Source organism: Astyanax mexicanus, chromosome 9 (genome assembly GCF_023375975.1).
Source record: "Astyanax mexicanus isolate ESR-SI-001 chromosome 9, AstMex3_surface, whole genome shotgun sequence".
In the NCBI taxonomy this organism is placed as follows: Eukaryota; Metazoa; Chordata; class Actinopteri; order Characiformes; family Acestrorhamphidae; genus Astyanax; species Astyanax mexicanus.
In genome coordinates, this window is record NC_064416.1 from 25,701,570 (window position 1) to 25,728,118 (window position 26,549).

The 26,549-nt window shown below is 37.1% G+C and overlaps 2 protein-coding genes across 4 annotated transcripts; both read right to left on the reverse strand.

Moving 5' to 3' along the window:
• Positions 1 to 3,386: 3,386 nt before the first annotated feature.
• nutf2 (nuclear transport factor 2) lies at positions 3,387 to 17,431 on the reverse strand. Of its 3 annotated transcripts, none has more exons than XM_022679710.2 (5): positions 17,410 to 17,431; positions 11,355 to 11,476; positions 10,419 to 10,490; positions 9,396 to 9,494; positions 3,387 to 4,177 (listed from the first exon to the last, which is right to left on the reverse strand). In XM_022679710.2, exons 2-5 carry the CDS (start codon positions 11,451 to 11,453, stop codon positions 4,064 to 4,066), a joined length of 384 nt encoding a protein of 127 aa, XP_022535431.1. In that variant the 5' UTR covers positions 11,454 to 11,476; positions 17,410 to 17,431; the 3' UTR covers positions 3,387 to 4,063. The 3 variants fall into 3 exon arrangements, with proteins under 3 accessions (XP_022535431.1, XP_007256282.1, XP_049339184.1); XM_007256220.4 differs by lacking the exon at positions 17,410 to 17,431 and adding an exon at positions 15,981 to 16,088; XM_049483227.1 differs by lacking the exons at positions 3,387 to 4,177; positions 17,410 to 17,431 and adding an exon at positions 8,685 to 9,139.
• Positions 16,714 to 25,689, reverse strand: tsnaxip1 (translin-associated factor X interacting protein 1). The gene is made up of 16 exons (XM_022679709.2): positions 25,535 to 25,689; positions 24,220 to 24,277; positions 24,020 to 24,126; positions 23,656 to 23,782; positions 23,378 to 23,471; positions 22,937 to 23,133; positions 21,280 to 21,415; positions 20,963 to 21,132; positions 20,351 to 20,510; positions 19,911 to 20,038; positions 19,685 to 19,813; positions 18,653 to 18,811; positions 18,164 to 18,273; positions 17,924 to 18,047; positions 17,609 to 17,715; positions 16,714 to 17,484 (listed from the first exon to the last, which is right to left on the reverse strand). The coding sequence occupies exons 1-16, from the start codon at positions 25,582 to 25,584 to the stop codon at positions 17,280 to 17,282; spliced, it is 2,061 nt and encodes a 686-aa protein (XP_022535430.2). The 5' UTR covers positions 25,585 to 25,689; the 3' UTR covers positions 16,714 to 17,279.
• Positions 25,690 to 26,549: the final 860 nt, after the last annotated feature.

Genomic DNA, 26,549 nt, shown 5'->3' on the forward strand with positions numbered 1-26,549 from the left:
TCTTACATATACACACTACTGGTCAAAAGCTTTTAGCACACCCATATTTTTTGTAGCAGTGTTGTATAGACTAGAAAAGTTACTTTGTTATTTTTTATCTTATCAATGACTTTATAACTGCACTTCACCTTTCAGACCTCTAATTCTTCTCTTCACTGCTGAAACTGAGACTTAGTCCAGTGCTGTTGCCATGTGGGTCAGCCAGACCTGACTCTTCCTGTACCAGTTTTCTCCAGTTTCCAAGTTTTTCAAGGTGTGGGAGGTCAGCGTAACATTTATTAATTTATTTTTCTGACTTCTTGAGTCTAAATGCAAAAATAGAAAATTGTATGTAAAAAAACGCATTATTTGTTTTTTATTATATAGTGCAATAATGTTTTCATCCATTTTTCCAATTTTAGTTTTCATCTCTGTGCCTTACAATTGGATTTTCAGGAAAAAATACAAGAATTGACAAATCTGAAAATTGAGAGAAGATTCACCTTTTAATTTTTCTGAACATTCTGTTTGCCAAAGGCTGAAATAAAAATTATATAATTGAAAATTTGGATGAAAACAAATTTCTTCTTCACTCTTCTAAATGAAAAAAAAAAAGATTAAGTTTTATATCCAATTTTCTATTTTCGAATTTAGCTCGATACAGTCAGAAAATTAAACTGCTAAACGTTACACTGACCATGGGAAACAGTACTCACTTTTTTTGCGTTTTATACTGCTTTATTAACATCAACATTTATTACTTACACACTTTTAAATCCAAATTTACATAGTTTCTTATTATTCTATTTGAATTATGGACAGTCTCACAGCACCTCATTTTTTAAATATAGTGTCTATAGTTCTTGTTTTTTTTTAAAGAAGGTAATAAAAATGTTTAAACAGTCTTACCACTCTCTGGCTTCATCTCTAATTTCTCTGAAGAAAAGAAGTATATTTAAAAGACAGACTTTTCTGTGTTATGATGATGAAAGTTTAAATGTGTTGTGTTTGTGTAAATGCTGTAGTAGAGCGTGCAGTAACATGATCTGTTCTAATACTGATTTACTACAGACAAATGCTTGAAACATTTTTTTATGGATCTCCAAAGCACAATTTATTTCCACTGCTACTAACTAGCTGTAAACTTTTAACCAATGAATTGTTTGCTAAAAACACCCCCCTTTGATTTAAACAATATACGGTTAGGTCCAGTAATATTTTGACAGTGACACAATCTTCATAATTTGGGTTCTGCATGCCGGTGTAAATTTGAAAGAACTGAGATATAATTGAAATGTAGACTTTCAGAATTCAAGAGGTAAAAAAAATATCCTATAAACCAATTGAACAAATGATCTCAAAATCTAACTCATTGGCTATTCTTTATTCATTAATCCATCATCAGTTAAGAAACAGATCATCATTCCACCAGAAAGATAGTGGAAATGTTAGTAGTGGCCAAATCAACAGTTTGGTACATCCGTGAAATGAAGAATGTACAGGGATTTACTTTCTCCTCAGATTTAACCAAACACAGCAAAGTTAGTTGGACAGGGCTGAACAGTACTGGTGGGCAATGACCCAGAACATATTGCAAAAGCAACCCAGGAGTTTTTCAAGCAACAGAAGTGGAATATTCTGCAGTGGCCGAGTCAATCAGCAGATCTTAACCTGATCAAAGAGCATTAGATCATTTGCTTAAGAAAAAACTAAAGACAAAAAGACCCACAAACCAGCAACAACTGATTGCAGTTGCGGTAAAAGCCTGGCAAAGCATCTTAAATGAGGAAACAGTGTTTGATGTCCATGGGTTCCAGATTTTATTGCCTGCAAAGAATTCTTAATTAAATATTAAAAATTAACATTTTATTAATGGTTAATGCAGCTATTGTTTGGCTTTACATAAAAATAATAAAAGCTGCTAATGGAAATATATATGTTATGCGTATTTAAAGTGTCCATATTTTTTGAGAATGTGTAATTGCACTGAGCGTGCTCAGAGTACTTTTAAAATGTGCATTGGAGTACGGTCTCTTTCAGAGTGAATGAATCTGGAGTTTAGTGAGCAATTTGTTGCACTCTATCTCACCAGCATTTCTTTGTACTGAACAGTATGTGTCACACATAGCTATCACACGTTTGTCGTCTTTAATACTGTGAAATTGTCTTTTAAAAGGAACACCCCAATCATTCATCGATTTAAACTCTTTATTTCACATAGCGTAAGCTACATGTCAGCAACTGACAAAAAAAAGAATTTGTAGTACATTTGAAGGCGTTTCTTGCTAATTTTAAAGCAAACATCTGAGTATCCTCTTCTCTTACTTTTTCTGCAACTAACTGCCCCTGCTGAAAAAACACAGCAAGGCTTACTGAAGCTGATATTCTTGACCAGCATAGGAAGTTTTTTTATTTGGTGCTTTAGCTGGTCTACAAGCATGATCAACATGACCATAAAACAACCACTATGACCAGAAAGACCAAGCATGACCAATATTACATGCAATGCACACTATGCTGGTCAAGTTCTGGCTATATAGAGGTATGTTTTCATCTGGAAGACCAGCTTACTCAGCTACCGTAACCACCAGAGAACTTTTTAATTTTTCAGCAGAATGGAACAAGTGAATCCCCATAAAGTAGAACAAGCATTGAGAACACAACAGACCATAACTTGCATGAGAATAAAAAAAAAACTTAATAAACTGACTATACCCAGTTAACCACTTGGCACCTTTTCTCCTGTAGCAAGTCTTAGATAATCAATGCAAAACTACACCACAGTAAATGTAGTCTTTTAGCTACCTTCATGTCTTCTATTCGCTAACACAAATGCCTTTTCATAAAATATCTAGTGAAAGAGCTTCTTTAAACTAGAGTTTAAACACTTATGGCCCCTGTTAGTGTAAACAATGTTGTGATTTTCAGTCCAATTTTCTCTCTCTGGTTCTCTTAATATCACAGAAATTAAGGCCTACTCAGAAACTTAAATTAGAATCTTACAAAAAATCCTTTTCATTCTTTGTTTCATTCCAGGTACTAGTATGACCTCACTTGTTGAAGAACTGGACCAGGTGCTAAAACAGCAAAACCTTTACTATGTTATCATAGTCTTTACCATATACCGGCAATGCTGCCTTAGACTGCCCTCTTAAAGAATTCTGCCCTAGCTAATTCTTTTTTGGTAAAGATTAACAGATTTCTCAAGTAGCTCATGTTAAACAAGTTCACAGAGGACAAAGCAGCTTTCCCTTACGTTGTGGCCCACTAAAATAAATACTATTGCAATCCCAGCAGAAATTTAATAATTTAGGGATATAATAAATGTTAAGTTGTAACAAGGAACCCGGTTATGTAAGAGGGAAAAGGCAGATGTAAAACCAGACATGGGGAGGAACAAGATGACATTGTTAAGAAAAAGTCAAAGGTTTTATTGTGTATCGTGGCTTGATAATTATTGTCACAGAAAGTAATGAGCAGAAGGTGGGAAGCACACTGGTCTGAAGGGAGAGGGGGAGTCTGGGTGGTGGTTAAACGTTTCTTTGGATAGCTAGAGCAACCTGACATCACAATGAATGGAGGCTTCAATGTTTAAGAGGGAGAAAAAAAGAAATGTATTCTTTAAAAAAAAAAAAAAACATTTTAAGAAGCATACTCTAAATGCAAGCTGATAACACACTAGGTACTAAAGCAAAGAGAACAGACAGTTAAGACAGATATTAGTTCAAAATCAAACTCAACAACTAAAATGTAAAATAGTAACCAGCAGAGGTTAGATTAATACGTCTTTTTTCCTGGCCAGAGTGTCCTCTAACATTCGAGCTCCCCATCATGCAGATCAGCAGAGGAAAGAGGGATCACTTTGATGAATCTGTTGTGGGCTTTCAGCAAAGAAACGCTTCTCGTGTCTGGAGTAGAGGCGCTACTGTATATGCCTGCATGTTATCTGTGATTTGACTTCTTGGAATCCAGTGTCGTTTCTCAAGAGTGATGAACAAAGGGCAGACTGAGAGGTTCAGGCGTCACAGGGGTCGGAGCGCCCCGTTCTCCACCCTCCCCCATATCCCTGACAGCCCAGGTGCTTTTAGCCAAAGTTGTGTATCGCCAGACGGAACATGTCATTGGTGCACACCCACGCCTCATTAATGTTCTTCAGGATGAAGCTCTGATGGAATCCCATGATTGGGTCATCATCTGCCTACAAATAAGGTAACACAAAATAATAGGGTTAGTTATAGTACATACGGAAAAACTCAACAGACTCGGCTTGTGTCTATTGAACAATAGCAGTATAGACATATAGTGTCTATATGTCAGGAGGTGGACCAAAACTACATCAAATCAGGTCCATGCACTGGGGCAGTTACTCTATGATTCCCCCAACCAAGAATATTATTATTAAACATTCTTAGGTCATCTGCTTAGCCCTGCTCCAAGTTAACACTGGGTTAGTACCTGCTGTGTTTACATGTTGGATTTGAAGGAGGATCCATAGTGGTATGCGATGGACAGCTGAATGCATTATGTCATTAGTGATTTAACTAATGTCTCTTTAACCATGTCTACTAAGGCAGTAAATATTGTTACAAATCTACTGCCCAGTAGGGGTAATCGGAGTCACTCTAGCCCATTAACCATCACAATGTAAACACAGCATTTGGGTTAATACAGTCTTTAACACCCAAGCAAAGAGGTAGCAGAAACTCCCCAAGCATGACAAAAGAGACAGCAGAGTTGGAAGATATGCTACTGTTGTTAAACAACATACTGTATAGACGTCATGTAATGTCATATTTCTCATCCCTAAAGCCCCATACAGAACAATTTCTAATACATCTGCAGAAGTCCACCACAGATCGCAGGTCACACCAAAACAGTACTACACTGTACATGCTGTCCAAACACTTCAATACATTTAAACTACTATCAGTACATATAAATGAACCAATGTTGCATTTATCAAATATATCTGCAAACCAAATCACTGCATACACAGAAATGAAATCACATCCTTTACTGGTTTGAAATTCTAAATCTATGTACAGGGTAAGGTACGGTAGGGTTGGGTAGTATCTCTTTTTGATGTCATATTTGTTTACAGGGTTACCAAGTAAGTGAACATTTTGCACAATTTTTAGTCAATAGTTTAAAACGTGTTAAAATCAACAAAATCTGCCAATGTAAAAATAGGTTAGCTTCAGCTTAGCTAGCAGGATACTTACTACTAAACATAAATAAACTCAAATTTTGTTGACCAAACCATAAACCCTACTAATAAAAAATGACGAAAATCTGAACATTGAATTGGAGTGACAGGTCAGACTTACAGGACAGACAGAAGGCAGAATAATTTTTTATGTCCATAATGGTGGATCTGTAATCCACTTACCAAGCCATCATTTGCTTAGCTAGCCTTTGACTACAGATCCACCATGTGCCACAACTGTTGCCCATCCAGTTGACGAGTTTCCCAAAGGTACTGAATTGCGCGAGCACAAGCTAAACACTTTAAATTCAGCCCCCTGTGAGCTGGCATGGAATATCAATTGTGCTGAAAAGCCATACAGTGAAGGTAAATTTTGGAAAAGTTCTCTCAGCGATGCAATTGCAATCTTGTGGTTGCTGCAGTATTGATATTTGTCAGCACTTTTTTTGTGTTAATTTATAACGTGTGGCTTTTGGGAGTAAAGAGTTTTTTTTTTCTTTACAGGATGGCCACCCCTGTTTTAGGTCATGTTTAGACTTGCTGCCAGTTGAATTTAACTTAGATTGTTTAATGTACACTATGTTGCCAAACGTATCTGCCCACCTGCAGTGCAACCTAGGTCAGTTGCTGACCTCTGCACACTATGCACCTCATAAACCACAGACCCCGCTCTGTCGTTTTACATTTACAGAGTGAGCTGTTTTTGTTCCTAGTCGCTTCCACAATGTTTTAATAGCACTGACAGTTGGATGTGGAATATTTAGTAGTGAGGAAATTTCACAGCTAGACTAACTGTAGCACACTGGAATTCACTAAGCTCTTGAGTGCAACTCATTCCTTCACTAATGTTTGTAAAAGCAGTCTGCATGCCTAGTTACTCGGATTTATACACGTGATAATGGAACCATGTTGGCCAGTGGGGCTAAAAGAAAACCTGCAGCCTTACCAACCCTTTGTGCATAAGATTGAACACCCTATATACAAAAAAGCCTAACCAGTTTGCTAAGCATACAACAAACCTGCAGCCCTCTTAAATGTATATAAGGGAATTGGCTTATATGTATGTAAAAAGGAACACATTATTACTGTCATACTACCCAACCCTAGGTCAGGGCACATAATTTAATAATAGAATAACTGATATAATTTTATCATTACATTCACAAAACTGATATAAAAACTGATGAAAAACATTAAGTGTACTGATTGTAGCAACACAGCTGCGTCAGGATATTTTTAGGAGCTCTAGGCTTCAACACATATGAGATGCTGTACCCTGCTATACCACTGGGAGTCTCTCCAGAAGGTCTTGTAAAGTCAGAGAGGGGGTTGGATCTCTGCCTGACGGGAGACGGGCGGCAGTGGTGGGTCTTCGTGACGTCACCCGCCAGCCACTTTTTCATCGACCCGGCAGTGTTAGGCACGTACCCGGCACTACTAAAAACTGTCAGGGAGCTAGCTGACAGTATGCCGGCAGTATTAAAAACTGTCAGGTAGCTTCCTGACTGTACGCCGGCACTATTAAAAACTGTCAGGGAGCTTCCTGACAGTACGCCGGCACTACTAAAAACTGTCAGGGGGCTAGCTGACAGTACGCCGGCAGTATTAAAACTGTCAGGGGGCTAGCTGACAGTACGCTGGTAGTATTAAAAACTGTCAGATAGCTTCCTGACAGTACGCCGGCACTTTTAAAAACTGTCAGGGAGCTTCCTGACAGTACGCCGGCACTACTAAAAACTGTCAGGTAGCTTCCTGACTGTATGCCGGCACTACTAAAAACTGTCAGGTAGCTTCCTGACAGTACGCCGGCACTACTAAAAACGGTCAGGTAGCTTCCTGACAGTACGCCGGCAGTATTAAAAACTGTCAGGGGGCTAGCTGACAGTACGCCGGCAGTATTAAAAACGGTCAGGTAGCTTCCTGACAGTACGCCGGCAGCATTATAAACTGACAGGGGGCTTGCTGACAGTACGCCGGCAGTATTAAAAACTGTCAGGTAGCTTCCTGACAGTACGCCGGCAGTATTAAAAACTGTCAGGGGGCTTGCTGACAGTACACCGGCAGTTTTAAAAACTGTCAGGGAGCTTCCTGACAGTACGCCGGCACTACTTAAAACTGTCAGGGGGCTAGCTGACAGTACGCCGGCAGTATTAAAAACTGTCAGGGAGCTTCCTGACAGTATGTCGGCAGTTTTAAAAACTGTCAGGGAGCTAGCTGACAGTATGCCGGCAGTTTTAAAAACCGTCAGGGGGCTAGCTGACAGTACGCCGGCAGTTTTAAAAACTGTCATGGAGCTTGCTGACAGTAAGACCGGAGTAAAGCTATCCGCGCTTCGGAAATTCTCAGTCAAGTCATCCGCGCTTTAAATTTAGATGCGCGTATACGTGCGATTTTACGGTAAACAGCCGCGCAGGAGAGCACACAGAGAACGGGAGACCGACGCGTTTCAGTCTATTATATTAATTCAGACATACATTAAGCCCAGAAATGAGAAAAAACGGATTAAAATAACTCACCTCACTGTATATTTTGTGCAGTACATTATCTATTTGATATAATATCCCATCAGTGTTTAAGAGAGAGAGAGAGAGTTTTATATTAATATTACTTTTTTCAATCTATGCTTCAAATTTAATTTCTCATGAGTTTCCCAAAAAACCAAAACAGATCCAGTACCTTGTAAAAGAGTCCATCCTAGACTATCACTTCTGCAAGTGTGGGCAATTTTCACTGTATGGTTTATTTTATATTAATAAAAAAATTGTATGCGTGTTTAAAATTAAATTTTTCATGATTTTCCCATGATGCCAAAACTGGTCCACTACCATTTAAAAGAGTACAACATAGGCTGTCACCTCTGCAAGTTTGGGCAAATTTCACTGTATTTTTTATTTTATATTATTATTATTATTATTATTATTATTATTGTTTTTTTATTCATGTTTAAAATCAAATTTCTCATGATTTTCCCATAATGCCAAAATAGATCCACTACCATTTGAAAGAATCTGTCCTATGTCCTCATGATCTCTACAATTTGAAAGAGTCTGTCCTAGGCTATGACTCCTGCAAGTTTGGGAAAAATTCAGTGTATTGTTTATTTTATATTATTTATTTATTTTTATTATTCATGCTTAAAATTAAATTTCTCATGATTTTTCCATAATGCCAAAACAGGTCCACTCCCATATGAAAGAGTCCATCCTAGGCTAGCTCCTTGACAGTTTTTAAAACTGCCGGCGTACTGTCAGCAAGCTCCCTGACAGTTTTTAAAACTGCCGGCGTACTGTCAGCAAGCCCCCTGTCAGTACGTGTCTGGCACTGCCGGGTCGATGAAAAAGTGGCTGGCGGGTGACGTCACGCAGACCCACCACTGCCGCCCGTCTCCCGGCAGGCAAAGATCCAACCCCAACTGTAAAGTCATTTACAATACAATTTTTTTCCCTGCACAGATGCCAATATTTGTGCATGTCACATCACTCATCACACCTGCCCATGCTGACTTTTATTTGTTTATTGAATCCATTCGAAATTAATTTTAGACCAGCCAATGTTAACATTTTTTTTTAAATCTTGAAATATAGGGACTTTAAATATACACATATAAACACATTCTTATACCAAAAGCTTTAATGTTTTTACAAAAGAACTCTATACGCTATAAATATAGCCCTGGATGAGTGTTTAAATAGCAGGGGGATTTGAACAGGAGCTGGATCTGCATGCTGCCCAGTATCATTAGTAGTAGTTTAAAACAACCAGGGCAAGCCGAGCAGAGCACAGATCCTTACACACAGTCAGAGGGGAAGGTAAAGGCCATGTGACCAGAGAGAGGGACTGAGGTCAAAGGTTGTGCAGGGCAAGCCTGAAGACCTCATTGGTGCACACCCAGGCATTGCTGTAATGTTTCAGCAGAAAGGTCTGTTGGAAGCCCAGCACCTGGTCCTCATCAGCCTGACACACACACACAAATACACACACACACACACACACACACACACACACTATAATCTCCGAAATACCACTTCATTTTAAATCTACGAATGTGCACCCTGTGTGGCATCTGGCACATGGCGTTTATGTAGTGCTTAGGCACACAGTTTATACTTTCCAGATATCTGAGATTTCATGTTATTTTTTTACCCCGCAAACATGTATTTGTGCCCTGTAGAAATGAACACTAACAATAAACACTAGTGTAAATACTTACTTTTAGTTGTCCTACTACCATACTCAATATGCAGCTGTCAGGAGTGGGCTGGTGATCTTGTGCTGTTATGCTGTGGGCTATTTTTGTGAAGGGCAGGCTCTGAAGAGGCAAAAAAGACCATTTAAAACACACTTGTTCACATCTCACCTTAATGTATGTTGTGCAAAGTTCAAATTTCACATTTCAGTAAAAATAGATAATGAAATATACAGTGTGTATATGAACCTGTTAATTCCACGCCTGTATGAAAAGTTCCAGGTTTTATGACTAAAATATACTGAGATAAAAAGGTAGGCGGAACACAGCTTAATTTGCCTGTATTAAAATGATGAGCCTAGTCGCTGAACAGTCAAAATAGGCAAATACATTTTTGTAATCCCATCCTTCCACACCAATGTTTGTTATGTATTCATCTGATACATACTACATTTCTACACACTGTTATGACTGCCTCCTTGCTTCTACACTTATCTTGAGTTTTTAAACACATATCTCACTGGACACTCCTAGCTAGATGTTCCTTGTAGATGTAGAAAGTCAGAGCGGAAGCGATCATTAATACACATAACTAAAAGGCTACAAACTCATTCATACAGAGAGCAATCAGCAGCCTTGCTGAGTAGCTATGAATGATTACTCACACAAGTCCCTTTACCATGTTTGTTATTGTTTAGCCTGAGTTTCCAGTTATGCTCTCATTACACGCTCGAGACTGCTACCAGTGCTTGTCATAGATGTTCTCATAATAGAAGATTCCATGTATTAAATAGTTTAAATATCTTTGAGCTAAAACAACTCTGCATGAGCTTGGACTCAGCATGAAAGCTATTTCACTGGTTATAAATAACTCAAGAGCTGTGCTTTTTTAATGCAATGCTCTGTATAGCAAATTAATACCCAAACAAAACAGTTACCACTAGTGTATAAATATTACATGATAAAACGTGAAAAAAATAGTGAATTTCTCCTTCATGAATGTTTAGTTTTAAAAAATAATAATAATAAAAAAAGGTAAATCCTTACAGAGAGTTTTTCAACAATCGCTGCTTTTCCCTGGAATTGCTGTCCTTCCCATGTAAGGCATGATGCATCAATCTGTAAGAAAGTATGGATATGTGAAAAAAACTGATGGGCTAGCAGGACATAAGTAAAATCACTGAGACCATTTCCATTTAATAAGACATTTGTACATTAACGCAAGTATTTTAATTGGGTATTAAAGTGACCAGATCAAAAGTGATGATGGTAATGGGGGTTTAACACCAGGACAGCTCATAGGCCATCGTCCTGGCAGGAGCATTTTTGTTTGTCACGGTCTTGAAAATGGTGATATTAGATGCTTTATGGAATCTGTGTCTGTCATGGTGGGAAAGTGTGTAGTCAGTTAAGAAATGCTTGACTGACTGGTTCTGCTGCATGGGAAACCCTCTCCCCTTAATAGAAAGGAATGTGTCAACCTAGTATGTCTTACTACAACAGTATATCTGATGTCAGAAAATTATTCCACAAACTCTTCACCATACACCTATAGGGGTTTATATGTACACAAAGCTTACTATTATAATGTGAGGATTAACAACAGAGAAGGAAAAAAATAATATTACAGAAAGCAGTTCTTGATATAGACACAAGATCTCGTTGATTGAAACATTCATGATAGAAGTAAGACTGGTGAAGAAAGACAGTCCTAAGTTAACTTACCAATTATCAATAGTATTGGCCTTTGTTGCACAGACACAGATTACACTACAAATGTGTCATATGCATGTCTGATCACCACTGAAAAGGCTTTAAAGAAACAACTCCCACACAACAGGCTTTTGTAAATAAGTTTTTGTTCTTAATGATGGAATAAATTAAAGTAAAAAAACAAACAAACAAAAAAAAATCTCCAAGATGCATAAACAGGTCTAATACACAATACAAGTCGACGTGCAGTAATCATCTATTAATACTTACATATATTGATCCAAGCTGTGTTCTGTCTGTGTCAAACAGTTGATAGTAATGTTGCACAAAGCTGGATCCTATTTGTTCCCAAATCGGCTTGTCTCCCATCCTGACACACCCAGCTACAGGCACTGGTGGAAAAAGCATAAAAATGTTAGATTTTTAAAATTTCATTACATTACAGATTATTCCATGTTTTAAGCATCCGTTAACACAATGTCTGTTAACTTCAATTAAGTGTGTCCTGCCCATATTAGGAACACTGCTTTTACTGTGGTTATCTCCATTTTAACAATAAATGACTCCTGAATCTTTTGAAACACTGAAATCCTTAAAAGGTCAAAATATGCACATTGCTAATTCTATGCTACGGAAAGCACACTGCACACTTTGAATCGTGAGGTATATAAAAAATTACAAATAAAATTTAACATTACACCAACTACGTAAAATGTACTATAATTAGGCTTGGGCAATAAGACCATAAATGTATTACAGTATTTTTTTTACGATTTTATGGGTTTCATGACATATCATGTTCCTTTTTCTGTCATGCCTGGGACTTTATATAGGCCTGTGATGTTTTCTTGTGTCATGGGTAAAAACACAGAATATAAAAGTGCTTTTATATCCTGAATATAATGAATGCTTTGTGTACTACATAATTTGCAAGGCCCCTTAAAATAACACAACATATGAAAGATTCAGTGAAACAGCTGCAGAATTTAAACAGAGTATGTTTTGCCAAATGCACTGTAGTAAAAAAAGAACCCAAAATATGCCAAAAACATTACCTCCTTTCAAAAAAACATATTTTAAGATTCTGGCATTCTGAGCACAGTATATTAAAACAACTTTAACAAATAACTAATGAACTGACTTATATGAATAATAAAAAAAACAGAAAAAGTCTCTTTAAAATGTAAAGAGTGAGTGACAGAGAGATGTGAGCAACACAGCTTGCCTTACTCTCTCTCAGGGCCACTAGTTAATGACTTCTCCAACATCATCTTATATGGAAAATCTGCTTAGGCCCAGAGATCCTAATACAGACATGAAGCCAATTACATAATTACAACATGATTTCAGTGCTCTACAGTTCGTCATTCACTTCTTAGGATTTGAAAGCAATTTCATGAACTCACCCCAAAAACGTGAACTACTGGCAATGGCAGTAATGTTGCCATTAAAACAGTATAGAAACTAAAGACAAAAAGAGTCATCAGCTGTCTTATCAGAATGTACCTTTTTTAGTCCGAATATGCAATACAAAAAAAAAAGAAAAGATTATTAGAGTATCAAAAAAATTTAATTACAGATAATTGTGTGGGCCTTTGATGTTCTGGATGACTGGACACAGATTAGCCTTCACTCTATAAATGTGATTACATATGCATGCCTGGTCACCAGTGAAAGGGGTTTTTAATAAACCACTCCCACACAACAGGCTTTTGTAATGGACTAATAAAAAAGCTGATTAGTAGAGAATCAAAATCATTTTTAGTTGCAGCTTTATTAGACACAATAACAAAATGGCTGATATTTAACTAAAGATACCAGCTTTATGTCTAAACCATTGTATACATATTGTACACATTAAAACCAAGAATATGTTTTAATTAGGTTTTAAATATAACATTACTTTTTTTCTGAAATACAGAAATGTATAATATAGCTTAACAGCAAACCAATGCATAACTAAAACCAAGTGTGTGTCTGACACAGATGTGAGCTTATTTTACACTGAAAAGCAAAGCGTTAGAAAGGAATTTTACAACTGCTTTGAGGGCTCCACCCTTTTTCCTCTACTTTGCAAAGATCTCATACATGGAACTGGAAAAAGATATAATTTTACTCAGAAAAATAAATATGCTCTTGTGGGGGTTGGGGCAGTTTTATTACATGTGCAATAACAACATAACACTAGCTACTAACTACAGATCTGCTGTAGTATCTGTAAAGTCGATAACTAAAGCCAGCCTTACACTAAATGACTAAGCAATTTCACCATAACACAAATATTCAATGGGTCTAGCCAGATATTGTCATCTTTACTCTTTGAAAAAATGGTCAACATGACAAGAATTATTTGTGTTTAATATTATCATAAGTTTAATCTTAGCTCAGGCAAACTGTCACCAACAGGTAATCTCTCTCTCCAGTACCAAACAGGAAGTAGCTGTACCAGTTAATTTAACCAGGTCTATGTCCACATTCTGTAGCATGATTAGTAGGATAGTTTTTTTATTATGTTTATATGAAAAATACTGCACAAACAAGCAGCTGTGGCCAAAAGCTGCTTCTTTCTATGCTTCACTGTTCAACTCCACTGTTTCTCATAAAATTCCATCAGGAACACAATAGGAAACCATCTCAAAAGGAATCCAACTGCAGATATGTAAATAGTGTAGAACATGACAAATGGTATCAGAATTGACATATGTGCCACAAACCCTTTAAAAGATGTTTAGAGTTCCTTTCAGCCTTCTGTCATTTATTTTAACTCATGAAGTCCATAAGTGACCTATACAAAACATCCTGAGAGCATTATCACAGGACAGTGTGTGAATGTTTGATCATCTGACCTTATTTACAGAATGTAGGAATGCTGGGCTAGTACTGGTATATTAAAACCAGCTCCCCTTAAGAGTATTATTTACTTTTACAGGTCTGGTCCAACTTTAAGACTTCAAATATAACTAGCTTTCTAGGACAAAATGTTTAAATGCAAGTGATGAAATTGTCTTTTCGGTTATATCAGGATTTTAATATTAAAATATTTACAGTTGTGTGTCGTCTTTATTACAATAAAAAAAAAATTGAGTGAGCGGCTTAAATTATTTAACTTTATTTATTAAGATCTGGGCTCTTGTGGGTTAAAAGAATCAGTGTCAGAGTAGTGTTTTCTATGGTTGACAAAAGAAAAAAGAAAATCAGCAGAAATAACTTTGTTGGGAAGGGTGGAAGTGGCCTCACCCTATACCCCCCTTTCTTGTTAGTTAACCAAGCTAAAATCACAGCTTTTCCAGCAGGCAGACTACAGAAACACTATTTATTCATTCAGTCGCCACAAGAGGAGACCGCACAGACATCTGTGTTTAGAAGCCGCTGGACTGTCACACGTTTTCAGATAAGTCATGACTTGACTGTTAGGGAGGACTGAGATGAGCTTAAAAGGGAATTTGACTAATGAGTTTTCTTTTACATTTAGCAGGCACGGAGGCGTGGCTCTTGTGGGGACAGACTGTATTAATACACGTTTAAATTATTGTTAGATTAGATACATGGCAGCAGCTCAAATATGTATATATTTTAGTCAACCTACCTAACCTAGTAGATATATTAGCTAGCTTAAGTAACTTTACTAGCAAGTTAGTTGAGAAAGGGTTCGGTAAAAAGCGGACATTTAGTGTTTCATTATTTACTTACGATAATAACAAAAGAGTTCTGCTTTATATTAGCTAGTTAACTAGCTAACTATTTTGTGTAGTTAGCCAACTAAGTAACCCATCAAGATTGGTACACCAATACCTATTGATATGTGCTTCTTAACGGCACTGGCACGTTTATGTTTTCATGTGTTTTGCATGATAATTGCATGATAAACAGTTTCCTTGAGTGCATTAAACAAGCTGCTTAAATATTAGAAAATTTGTAATTTAATTAAAAAGAAATTGCGGATGATACAAAATATTTAAGTTATTGGACCATAAATTTATCCAATACGTTTAGTCAATTTTAACTTATTAAATATACAACAGGGTAGCACGGTTTGACAAGGTAGCACAACTTTTGACAGAACACTGGATTCCGCATTTTACCGAGTCCCGTTTGGGAATTTGAGCTGTCTGTTGGCTAATTTTGAGCTAGCATTGGCTAACCTAGCTTAGCAGTGTGAAATTCCTGCTCGGCTTCAGTACGACCAGCATAGCTAGGGTAGCTAGCTAGCTAACCTAGCTAATTAACCATAGACTCCTCTCACAGATAGATACGTTAGCTTAGCATAGCTAGCTAGTATAGTAAAACTGCTAAGTTATCGTGTGAGGTTTGTAGCCAGCCCAGTGACTGACTTAGAAGCTCAGTTAGCTGGACAAGACACCAAATTTGACCAGTGCTAGCTAGCATATCTACGTTAAGTTAGCCACGCTGACTTGTGATGGTCCTGTACTATTCAGCTAACGGCTAGTTAACGCTAGCTTGCTGCGCGTGCACTGATTCATTCCCCCGTTCTGCTCGCTCGCTAACTAATATCAACACGGGCGAGCTAACCTAGCGCGCTGTGTCAGACCCCAAGCCCCAGCGAGAATGTGGGCCTGCAGCAGCAGCAGCAGCAGCACAGGGCTCTGTAGAGACATGCGACTCCAGTCCACACTTTTCGCTCCTTTCTAAAAATACCCACGAGCCACTTGAGCCCTCCGCCGTAGCGCTAGCGCTCTGAGCCCCGGCCCGGCCCGTACCGCCGCTTTCTCTCATAGGCGTGTCCTGACAGACAGACAGTCCGCCGGACCCGCAGCCTCTGGCTGGCTAAAAGAGGAACCGTTCCGCGGTGCTCCAGGGATTCTGTGCTCAGAGCTCGTAGACGGACACTCGCGGCTCCCCGGTAAACAGCGCGGGCGTTACCGGTGTCTAACTTACCTCAGTGAACCCAAACCGATCCCCCGGTTCCAGTTATGGCGGTTACGGCGCGCGCCGCGGTGAGAAGTCGAACCGCCTCCTCGGCCGCGCATGCGCACATTAGCCGACATAGGAATGCTGGGAGTTGGTGTTTTCTTCTGTAGCTAGTTAAATATGTGGTCCTTTCTAGAACTGAGGATAAATATCTTCCCATTTCCAACATAAGTCTTTACTAAAACCAGTTTGGAACAACAACAATAATAGTAATAACAGCTGGTAATAATACACAAATATACACACATTTCTACACAAAACATACACAAAAGCGAAAGTCTTTTGTTTGTTTTAAATTTAAATTAGCAGTGTTCTGATGTGGGAGAGAGAACATATCATAGAGATATAGAGATCTTCTTCTTTTATTATTTTGTATACAATTCTGAGGATAAAACAAGTATTAATTATTAGTCAAATATTTATTTTTGTGATAATAAATGATGTGATAATATTCTAATAATATTTTTGTGATAAATAATGATAATGATAATTGAAAATACATAAAAATGTTTTCAGACATGTTATCTAATAAAATCTAGTTTGAGATCATGGAACATGGAGATGCAAAAGTACCATAAAATGGTGAAAAATGTCAACTCTGTTATGGTCATCTTTGTAACGTAAATTAAACTTAAATGTCATAAAAAATATCTGTTTTAAAAAAGGCTACCCTTTGTGAATAAAACACACTTGTTAAGTTTAGCTTTTGGTAGCTTTTAATGTTTCTTTAAAATAAAATATAAAAACATGTCAACATAAAAAGCACAAGGACAAGTGATAGTATTTGTTTGTTACTTTTCTATTTCTCTTGATTATACAATTAACCAATCTCATATCCATGTTTTCACAAAAACTCTCTAATCCTCTAATGTTGCTCTTTTCACTTTTTGACTTTCACTTTTAAGTTGAATCAGACAGTTATTCTTTATATTCATACATTTTAATAATGAATGGATAGAAAATAAATAATAAAAATGGAGGATTTAAGAGAAATCATCATATTGTTATTTGTGTCTGATTTTGCTTATTGCAGCTTTCTTGTAGTCTAAACGTACATTAGTAACTTAAATGCTTTGGTTGATTAGGTTTTGAGGTCAACTGCTGGCCAAGGAAAAAGTTTTTGCATCCATTGTACATAAAGTAGTTTTTGCATGAGAGCATTGATAGGCATACTTTCTTATAAACATTTGTTCCAAGATCAGGATCCATATAAGAGTGTACATGATATGTTATTAAATATTATATAAAAATCAAACAATGGAGAGTTTACTCTGGGTGAGGCATGAGTCCTGCCCTGCACACGTTGGCCACAGAGAGGCGCTGTATTGGTACTTCAGTGCTCAGAAGTTCTGGGTGCAGGTGTGGGTCTTTAGTGTGAAAGGCTATCTGTAGGTACCGTTTCAGAGATTCTGAGTCCAGTGTAGGATCAATCTTTTTGAAAGCAGATGTTAAGTCCTCCACACTGACTTCCCTGCAAAAATGGCACGTGGGAAATGGCTCTAAAATTTCTAGTAATTTAATAACTTTTGATTAGTGTAATGCCACTAATTTACTATTATTATATTTCATATATTTGTCACATCATTGCCACTTACTCTTTGCCCTCCAGCTGAGTCCTCAACTGGTTGATGTACTGATGTCTCTCTGTTGTAGCCTGCCTTTTCACTATACCAAGGAAGTGACCATGCTTCCCATCTGTATCCTTGAATGGGAGACAAAATGTATTGTAAAATATAACACATCATCCACTTTAATAGCAAAAAAAATTAGATAGTTGACCATGGCTTTAGACTCTAAAGCACTTATAAAATCAGAGCACACTACACTCTATAAGAAGGATTAAGAATAAGTGCAGAACAATAGTTTCATTCAGACACATTTAATGTGACATTGCCTGTATAAGAGCTCACCTCTGTGTACAGCCTCTGATAGGCAATGCTTCCTTCACTGGTCTCCAGTTCTGACTGTGCAGCTGCTATCAGTTCCTCTAAATCCTGATCTCCCTTCAGTGGAAAAGCTTTCCTGAGAGCCTCACTGAAATCAGCAGTTGTAAAAATGCACAGCAAGCACACACCACAGCAAGAACACATATCACATATGTTATATTTGTATACTCCTCCTTACTATAATGGATGTATCTCCCTGAATACCTGAATTCAGATGCAGTGAACAAACCACTCTCAGTGCTGTCACTCTGTACGAACACCTTAAGGAGGTGGGAAAGCATTTGGGTCTGGCTGTGGTACAAACTCTCGTGCACCTGGTACAGAAAAACAGAGTAAAGCAAACAGACATATCACAGTCTACATTTTTAATACACTGACATGTCAATGTCATTTTGCCATGTCCTATGGAAGCTAAAGAAGGCTGAACTAACTTTTGGGATATACGTGTGCTGTCTCCTGCACTGAATATTTACTGTTTTTTTCCAGAGTCTTTTTTTATTTGCATAGACAATTCTAGACAGATGCCACCGCTCACGATCATATCCACCCACTGTGCTGTCCACTGTAGGAGGTAATGCTATGACAAGGTTCTAGCAAACACGTGACACTGTGGATCAAGGAATTGAATACAATACAATAATGAATACAATCATTTCTGTCACATAATATTAAGCTTCATTTTGAAACACCAACCTTGTCAGTGAGTATGTCATAGAAGAGGCTAATAAAGTCATCTTTTAGGTTGCAATTAATGCAGTGCATCAAACTGTAGATCCACTCTCCAGCCTGCCCTCCATACTGTCTCTGCATGTACTGGTGTAGAAACTCCTTCAGGTCGCTGCTGTTTTCTCTCTTGGAGAGGCACACCACAAATAAATGCATTATCACTTCCATTCATTTATTACACAACAAAAAAGAAATGGCAAAGAAACCCCAAATATTAAGGCAACATCATGCATTTTTAGCATCAACATCTGCATTTGTAAAAATTCTTAAGAATATTTATTTCTTAGATTTTCTTGTTCAAACAATACTAAATATTTTGTTGAGGCTGTCATTGACTTCATGTTAACATAACTACAAAATTTCACCTCAGAAAATTTGTTTAAAAATTAGTTAGTGTTTACTGAACAAGAAATGTTCTACCTGCAGTACAAGAAATCTTAACTTCACTGTCCTTGGTTAGTTAAATTATAAAATAAGGAATGTAAGGTAAATGTTTTGTTTTAACCAGATCCATCTTAACTGTACAGTATAGACAACACAAGTAAGTACACTGCGGTACATTGCCAACACTGTCTCACTTAGTAGCACAAAAAATAGTAACTTGCTCTTCCAACCTGCAACAATGAGGACACGCAGTGAGCGATTAGATAAAAATCATACTTGCTGACAAAGGAGAAGGTAATTTGGAGGATTGACTACACACTAATGGAGACTCAAGCTGTGCTAGGGATACACCCAATATTCAAACAGATTATGACAGGAGCCAATGAGAAATTTCCAGGAACTGCACATGGGTGTGCCTTTCAAAACCACTGGTGTGCACTGAGGAGCTCAATGGTGTTTCTCCATGTGGCGTACAGAACTGCTTGTTGAGGTAACACACATAATCTTGTTGGCACAATACCAGGATGAAATCTATTGGCTGGACAAAGTCACTCAGATTTTTTTTCCCAATATAGGTGAGTAGAAGGTAGTTGGCATTTTTCCATTGCAGACTACCTTCTCATCTTCAAATGCTTTCTCCCTCCATATGTCTTTTATAATTCTGACAACATCAGCTTTATTCAGCCTGAGGTTCTTTAGCTGCCCCTCGTAGCGCAGGTAGATGGGAACATTACTGGAGGTACCCTAAGAGAAACAAAGTTTGTCTTTATTGGAACACAGATCCGGTGGAGAGCAAATTTACCAGCAACAGGAAGTGAACATTTACAACATGGGTTCTTACCATTCCTGGGAAAAAATCCTTCTGCTCCATGCCCATGCTGTTTAGCTCCTCCAACAGGACCTCCAGCCTTTTTTTACTGGACTGACCCTCAAAGATCTCAGACCAGCGTTCCCTTCCACCAAGCACGTCTTAAAAAAAATAACATAAACAAAACAGTCACAGTCTATGCACTAATAAGGCTCTCAGAGCATCAAGGGAAAACACTGCTGTACTTTGCCAATCCAGGCTCACTCAGTAGCACAGAAAATGGTAACATTGACAGGTGTCACTGTAATGAGACAATCTATCACATTTATTTCACCTGTCAGTAGTTTTAATGTTATGGCTGATCACTGTATTTTAGAATATGATGTTTTACTGATTCATTTCAAAAAGTAAACAGAATGTACTGAAATGTCAAATAAATGTATGTGTGGAATTGTAATACTATAGACCTGTACCTGCACATTGCTCCCAGTGTGGTCTAGGAGTGGAGGCTTCTTGGAAAACATCTAGTTCCCTCTGAAGATTGTCTTTTTGCAAGCTGACCTTACGGTGTTCGTCTAGTAGAATGTCATATTCTGACTTCATTTGGTTAAAGTCTGATTGTAAGGTCTCCAGCTGCAACAGACACATTCAGAACTCAGTTTTAACATTTTGAAGCGATTTTATACATAAGCTGTTGACATAAACTGTTGGTAATATTTGGTATGAGGAATATGCAGTTATTTACACCAATAAGATTTCTTATATGTACAATACCAGAGTAAATTTAAAGTACTAACTAGTTTTGTGTTTCTGGTCAAAATCAGGGTAGGTTCTTGTAAACATACCTAACATAATTATCTTTGATCATTAAATGTGCTATTTATCATTATTATTATACTGCCATTTTAAAGGCTGGTAATTTGTACCAAATAAAGCACTACATTAAAAATTTAAAATAAGTTTTGTGTGTTTAGATGTCTGAAATGGACAAAGTCATGGAAGCTCTGATAATCAGATTTACTCAGAACACAATAAGAGCATTAAATAAGCTTTTGATGTTCTGAAGTTGAAGCACTGCCTCATACCTGTAGTAGGTTCTCCTTGTACATGTGATCTAAATTCTCCCAGTCTCTATGAGGAACAACTTCTCCATACTCAGCATGCAAGCGGTTCAGCTCCACCTGGGCTCTGGTTAGATCCTCTCTACACACTTTCAGAGCCAGCTTCACAGTTACAGGATCCTCAGATTGCACCTCTAAAAGAAGAGCAAAATAAGAAATTCACTCTAACAGGGTTCAATCAAAATCCAAGCAAACTTTTTCAAACTGTTGAAACTGACTCATGTGTACTCAAATGTTCTGATGCTCAGGATTATCTAGTACTGTGTACTGCTAACTATCACCATTATAGTCTCCATCAGGCTCTTCCTCAGTGTTGTAGCTCATGCTGCTGATCTTGGCAATGAGCAGCTTGCGGGCATCACACTCATCCCTGTACTGCAGATACTGGGCCGCTAGCTCCTCCTGTAGGTGGTAAACCTGTGCAGGAGCCAATATTAAAGATGCCAACATTAGAATGAATAGATAAGGTGTACACCCAGTAAACAGCATTGCAGTGTATGTTACCATGCTGATTTTACATTTGTGGACATGTGACAAGAATAGAAGAAACATTCAGATTGGATTCCATGCTTCATTTTGCCTGTTCGAATGTGTGTGAACATGATAATATTGTTTTTTTTTTGTTGTTGAAAAAATCCATATAGTCAAAATAGCATTATTCTGTCTTAAACAGAAGTGTATTTTAAAACTCTTTTTTGTACATGTTTTGCTCTTTACTGTGAAACTTTAAGGATTTATTTTTTTGTATAATTGCTTATGTTTGCTGTTTGTAGATGCATGCACAAAATATTCTGTAGTCTGGAGTTTTTTTATTTGTATATTTTAATTATTTAAGTATTGGTAAATTACTGTTGTTTACAAAATAGAAAAAAGTTTTGTTTGTTTCTATTGAATGTTTGAAACTATTATAATTTTACTGTATAGAAAATTAGGATTTGTTTTGTTCCAGTAGTTTATTTTTAAAATGTACCCTGTTATATCACCAAGAATATTATTATCACAAAAACACCCTGACATACTGTGATATAATATCCAGGCCACATCTCCCACCCCTAGTTTATTGCTGTCACCCTCAGTGGCAGCGCAGCAACACAACATTGGAGAACAGATAGTGCTCTGACAACAGTTGTATCTTAACTATTTAAAAATAACTTGAATGTTCCAATAGCTTGTGAATCTTGTGAATTTATTGAATCCAACCCCTATTTTTTTAGGGCTGCAACTAATGATTATTTTGTTAGTCAACTGATCTCTTGATTATTCATGTGATTAGTTGATTAGTCAATTAGTTAACCCTTATTGCATTTCTGTCTGCAGCACATTGTGTTGTGAATTAGCCATCACTGGAATTTGTTGACATTGTTGATTATGTTGACTAATCCTTACAACATACATTCTTTGTATTGTTTATTTAGTCTTTCAGTATTGGGGATTGCATTTGTTTAATAAGACAAAGCTATAGTATACTTGTTATAAATTGGGTTTAGAATAACAAGTTTGATACAAAAACAGACCAACCAGAACATCATACTGCTCTGAAAATACACACATTGAAGTTAAGTTACTACAGATCCAAATAAGATACTGCTTAGTTTAACAGCTACTGGAGCTTTTTTTGTCAAACCTGTTTATCCAAACCCAAACTTTAACCAATATACTATAGTTCAGGAGAAAATTAGCCAGCTGTAGTCCTTCTGGGCTCTAAGCTGTTTCCATCTATCAAACGCATTGCCAAAATTTCACTTTTAATCTTTTAGTATTAAGAGTTGCATTTGTTTAATAAGATGCCACTATAAATTGGTTATAGTTTTTATTAAAAATCCTCAATACGGTTTGATAAGTTTTAAAGCCCATAACAGGGTTGATAAACACCAGTAAACAGATCCCTAGACATGTAAGAAGAAATGACAACATGATAAATGATGGAGCAGATCCAACCTGGGTCTCCAAGGCTCTCTGTTGCTCCCGCATTCCCTCAATGACTTGCTGAAAATGCTGGCGCTCCTGTTTTAAAGCCCTGATCTCAGCTCTCTCATTCTTCCTCAACTCCAGAACCTTCTTATCACACTGTTCAGACAAGAGCACCAACTGGGAACGCAGAGGCTTCAGCTCACGGATCTGCTCCTGCAAATACGCTGTGAGAATGTACAAACTTGTGCTTAGTTAGGATATGGCTGCAGGTATTTCAGACATCCCAAGTTGCAAAAGTTGATTTCAGGAAGGTTACCCTGTAATGTATACAATAGCTTTTCTATGTCATGGAATGACATCAGATTTGAGCATTTTTTTGTGACGTGTTAATGCAAACCACAGAAATATGCACAAGCCTTTGTAATTGCAACAACAATAATTTTATTTTGAAACAAGATTTATTCCTACCTAGCGTGATGTCATATTCATTCTTGATGGTAGACAACAGCGGCTTGTACGTTGTAAACTCTTCAATTAAACTGTCAAAAACTTCCTGGTACACCTTCAAAAGTTGGATACAAAGAAACCACTGTTACTAAACAGCTTAAATTAATTTAGTGAACAGGGATTCTTTTATTGATGGCATGCACCCTTTATTACATCATACATATTTAAAACTTCAAAACTAAGCACCATGCTTTCCATAAAGCGTTTTATAGGAACTGAAATTGTTTTAAAGTGTAAACCTGAAGTTTGCGCTCCTGGAGTTTGGGGCTGAGCGTGTCTAGAGCTGTCAGCTCTCTCTTCAGATAGGACTGGAGTTGTTCCAGAAAACGCGGCTTTGTTGCGCGACCTCCAAATTCATCACTGCATCTATAACACATTTTGCAGTTCAAGGCAGTTCAGAGAGCTGTAAAACTTGTGTTATGTTATGTGTTATGAATTTAAGCAATACAGATTGAAGTATGTGCCAAGAACAGATTTGCTCATTATTTCAAAACTGAAATAGAAACACGTGGTTTTAAATATTTTTAAAATAATATTTATGACATTATTTTTTATATATATGCCTAAATATGACTGCTATCATACTTTTGTTAAGCGACATACCCATGATGCCTGTTTAATCCAGACAAAGGGTATTTCTGCTGGACAGTCTGAGAGGAGGCATGGGCAGGCCAGGTTGAAAGATAGCCAGGTTTATCAGCATCTTTACTCTGAAAGAAATTATACATCATTTTACACTGACAAATATAAAATAATGAGTTCCATGGCAGGTCAGTGTTAGTGTACGTCCTAAGGAAACTTACTCTGACTAATACTGAGACAGGCTTCACTTGCCATTGAACCCCCTTGCCTGGAAAAGTCCTGAAACAAAGGCAGAGCTTACTGTTAAAAATAGTAGCATATTTGCCTTTTTATAAATACTGTAATCTTCTTTATAGTTTTGATTTTTTTATATAATTACATCCCTTGAGCACAAATGTATAAAGGTCAGTGGGTTGACTAGTTTTCAACATCAACTAAAATTATATTTTAGAGATCTCAAACTGCACATATCCCAAATGTACATTATTGATAGTCAAAACTACATTAGAAAAAACTTGCTTTAGCAAACATACTAGTCAGAATAAGTTTATGGATATGTGGACCTGTTTTTTACTAGTTAGAATTGCAGGGGAGATTCAAAATTACAATTTCTACTGGTATAAATGTAATTGTACATACCCATAAATTGAATTTTACTGCTAAAAATTTAATTAGCCAGGAAATGTACAGAAATTACAAGTGAATCTATGGTCAATATGACTAGGCATAATTACAGTAGCTAAGCTTATGTTGTTCTTCCAATGTGAATAGTCAGTAGATCTGTAGATCTGATGTTATTACAAGTAAAAAGTCATAGCTGATAATCTGAAACAACAGTTTCTACCAGTAAGAATTTAAGAATTTAAATATATAGCTCTGGAAAAGATTAAGAGACCACTTCAGTTTCTGAATCAGTTTTTCTAATTTTGCTATTTATAGGTATATGTTTGAGTAAAATAAACATTGTTGTTTTATTCTATAAACTTCAGACAACATTTCTTCTAAATTCCAAATAAAAATATTGTCATTTAGAGCATTTATTTGCAGAAAATGAGAAATGGCTGAAATAACAAAAAAGATGCAGAGCTTTCAGACCTCAAATATAAAATAAAAAAAACAAGTTCATATTCTTAACGTTTTAAGAGTTCAGAAATCAATATTTGGTTGAATAAACCTGTTTTTTAATCACAGTTTTCACGCATCTCGGTATGTTCTCCTCCACCAGTCTTACACAATGCTTTTGGATAACTTTATGCCACTCCAAAAATTCAAGCAGTTCAGTTTGGTTTGATGGATTGTGGTCATCCATCTTCCTCTTGATTATATTTCAGAGGTTTTCAATTTGGTAAAATCAAAGAAACTCGTCCTTTTTAAGTGGTCTCTTTTTCCAGAGCTGTATATAGTTATATATCAGATCCCCGATGTCGTGCAGCACTAGTGAACACTGTATTACAGAGATTTTGGGTCTGAGCATAGCTGGTGTTATTTTTTAAGCTAAAGCGGCTTTCTGTGCTGCTCTGCTGTATTTCTGCTTGCCTTTCGGGCGCTGGCAGGGGTGGCAAATGCCCATCCTCCTTTATCGACATTTAGAAACGGATCAAGCGTAAAACATGTATCTACACTTTAACTCGACCTCACGGCACGGCGTTGTTGTTGTTGTTGTTTGAAAGCGGTTACCACAGTAACCGAGGACCTCGGAAAGACCCCAAACTGAAAGGAGGCCGTAGCGTGCCTGTTTTTAAAAAGCGATTTATTGAATGTGACGAATGTTGTTTGTGAGCTCGTAGCTGTTTTTCATTAAAATTGCAGTACAAGTACAAATTTGCTTATATTTTACTTGCCATCAGCGAGGGAGTAGCGCTAATACAAACGTTGTACTCCATATTTCATAGAGGCGGCGCTTTCCAGGCCCGTATCTTTCACACATGATCCACTGACTTGTTTTTCTGAAGCTGATCGCTGAGTTTGTACAGAGTGTACAGCGCCTTGAACAAAGACATCCAGCTCATTGTTGTTAGCTAACTCTCAATCAACGCCCAGTGTTTAGATACACTGCATATCTATCTTATTGTTACGACACATTATTATTCTATGTTGGACACCATCAATAAAAGCAGGCACTTTTAATAATATGACGTCACTGAAGTCCAAGAATAGTGTTCCTAGCTAAAATGTGGCGTGTGCTGGATATAAATATGTTTCCACGTTTAAGCTTTTAGGCTTGGCTGCGCCAGATCTGCACCAAAGGTTCCTGGGATTTTGTTGTGCTGGTTATGCTTGGCATATGACATAAGGATTAATATTATCTAAAAAGCTATGTTACATAAAGAGTTGTGCTAACGTTTAATTTGCACTTTGTTTCCTAATTACACTGTCGAAAGATCCAAAATATTTTTAATGAAGCTAATAAATAATGCTATAAAGCACAGTAGATCAACACTGATTAATTACCATAACTACATGTATCAGGCTGTGACTTTACTCTCTCTCTTTCTGTGTATGGTTTTAAAGTCTTATTATTATTTATGGGGGTTGTAGTTTTAGTGTATTC

Coding starts and splice junctions, on each gene's coding strand:
- nutf2 (XM_022679710.2), bottom strand. CDS start 11,453: ATGGGAGACAAGCCGATTTGGGAACAAATAGGATCCAGCTTTGTGCAA. Junction 10,491..11,354: donor CACAGCTTGGATCAATATAT/GTAAGTATTAAT, acceptor ACTTTCTTACAG/ATTGATGCATCATGCCTTAC. Junction 4,178..9,395: donor TGGTAGTAGGACAACTAAAA/GTAAGTATTTAC, acceptor CCTTATTTGTAG/GCAGATGATGACCCAATCAT.
- tsnaxip1 (XM_022679709.2), bottom strand. CDS start 25,584: ATGTCGATAAAGGAGGATGGGCATTTGCCACCCCTGCCAGCGCCCGAA. Junction 20,039..20,350: donor ACACTGGGAGCAATGTGCAG/GTACAGGTCTAT, acceptor ATTTTTTTTAAG/ACGTGCTTGGTGGAAGGGAA. Junction 18,812..19,684: donor AAGCATTTGAAGATGAGAAG/GTAGTCTGCAAT, acceptor TGCCTCTCCAAG/AGAGAAAACAGCAGCGACCT.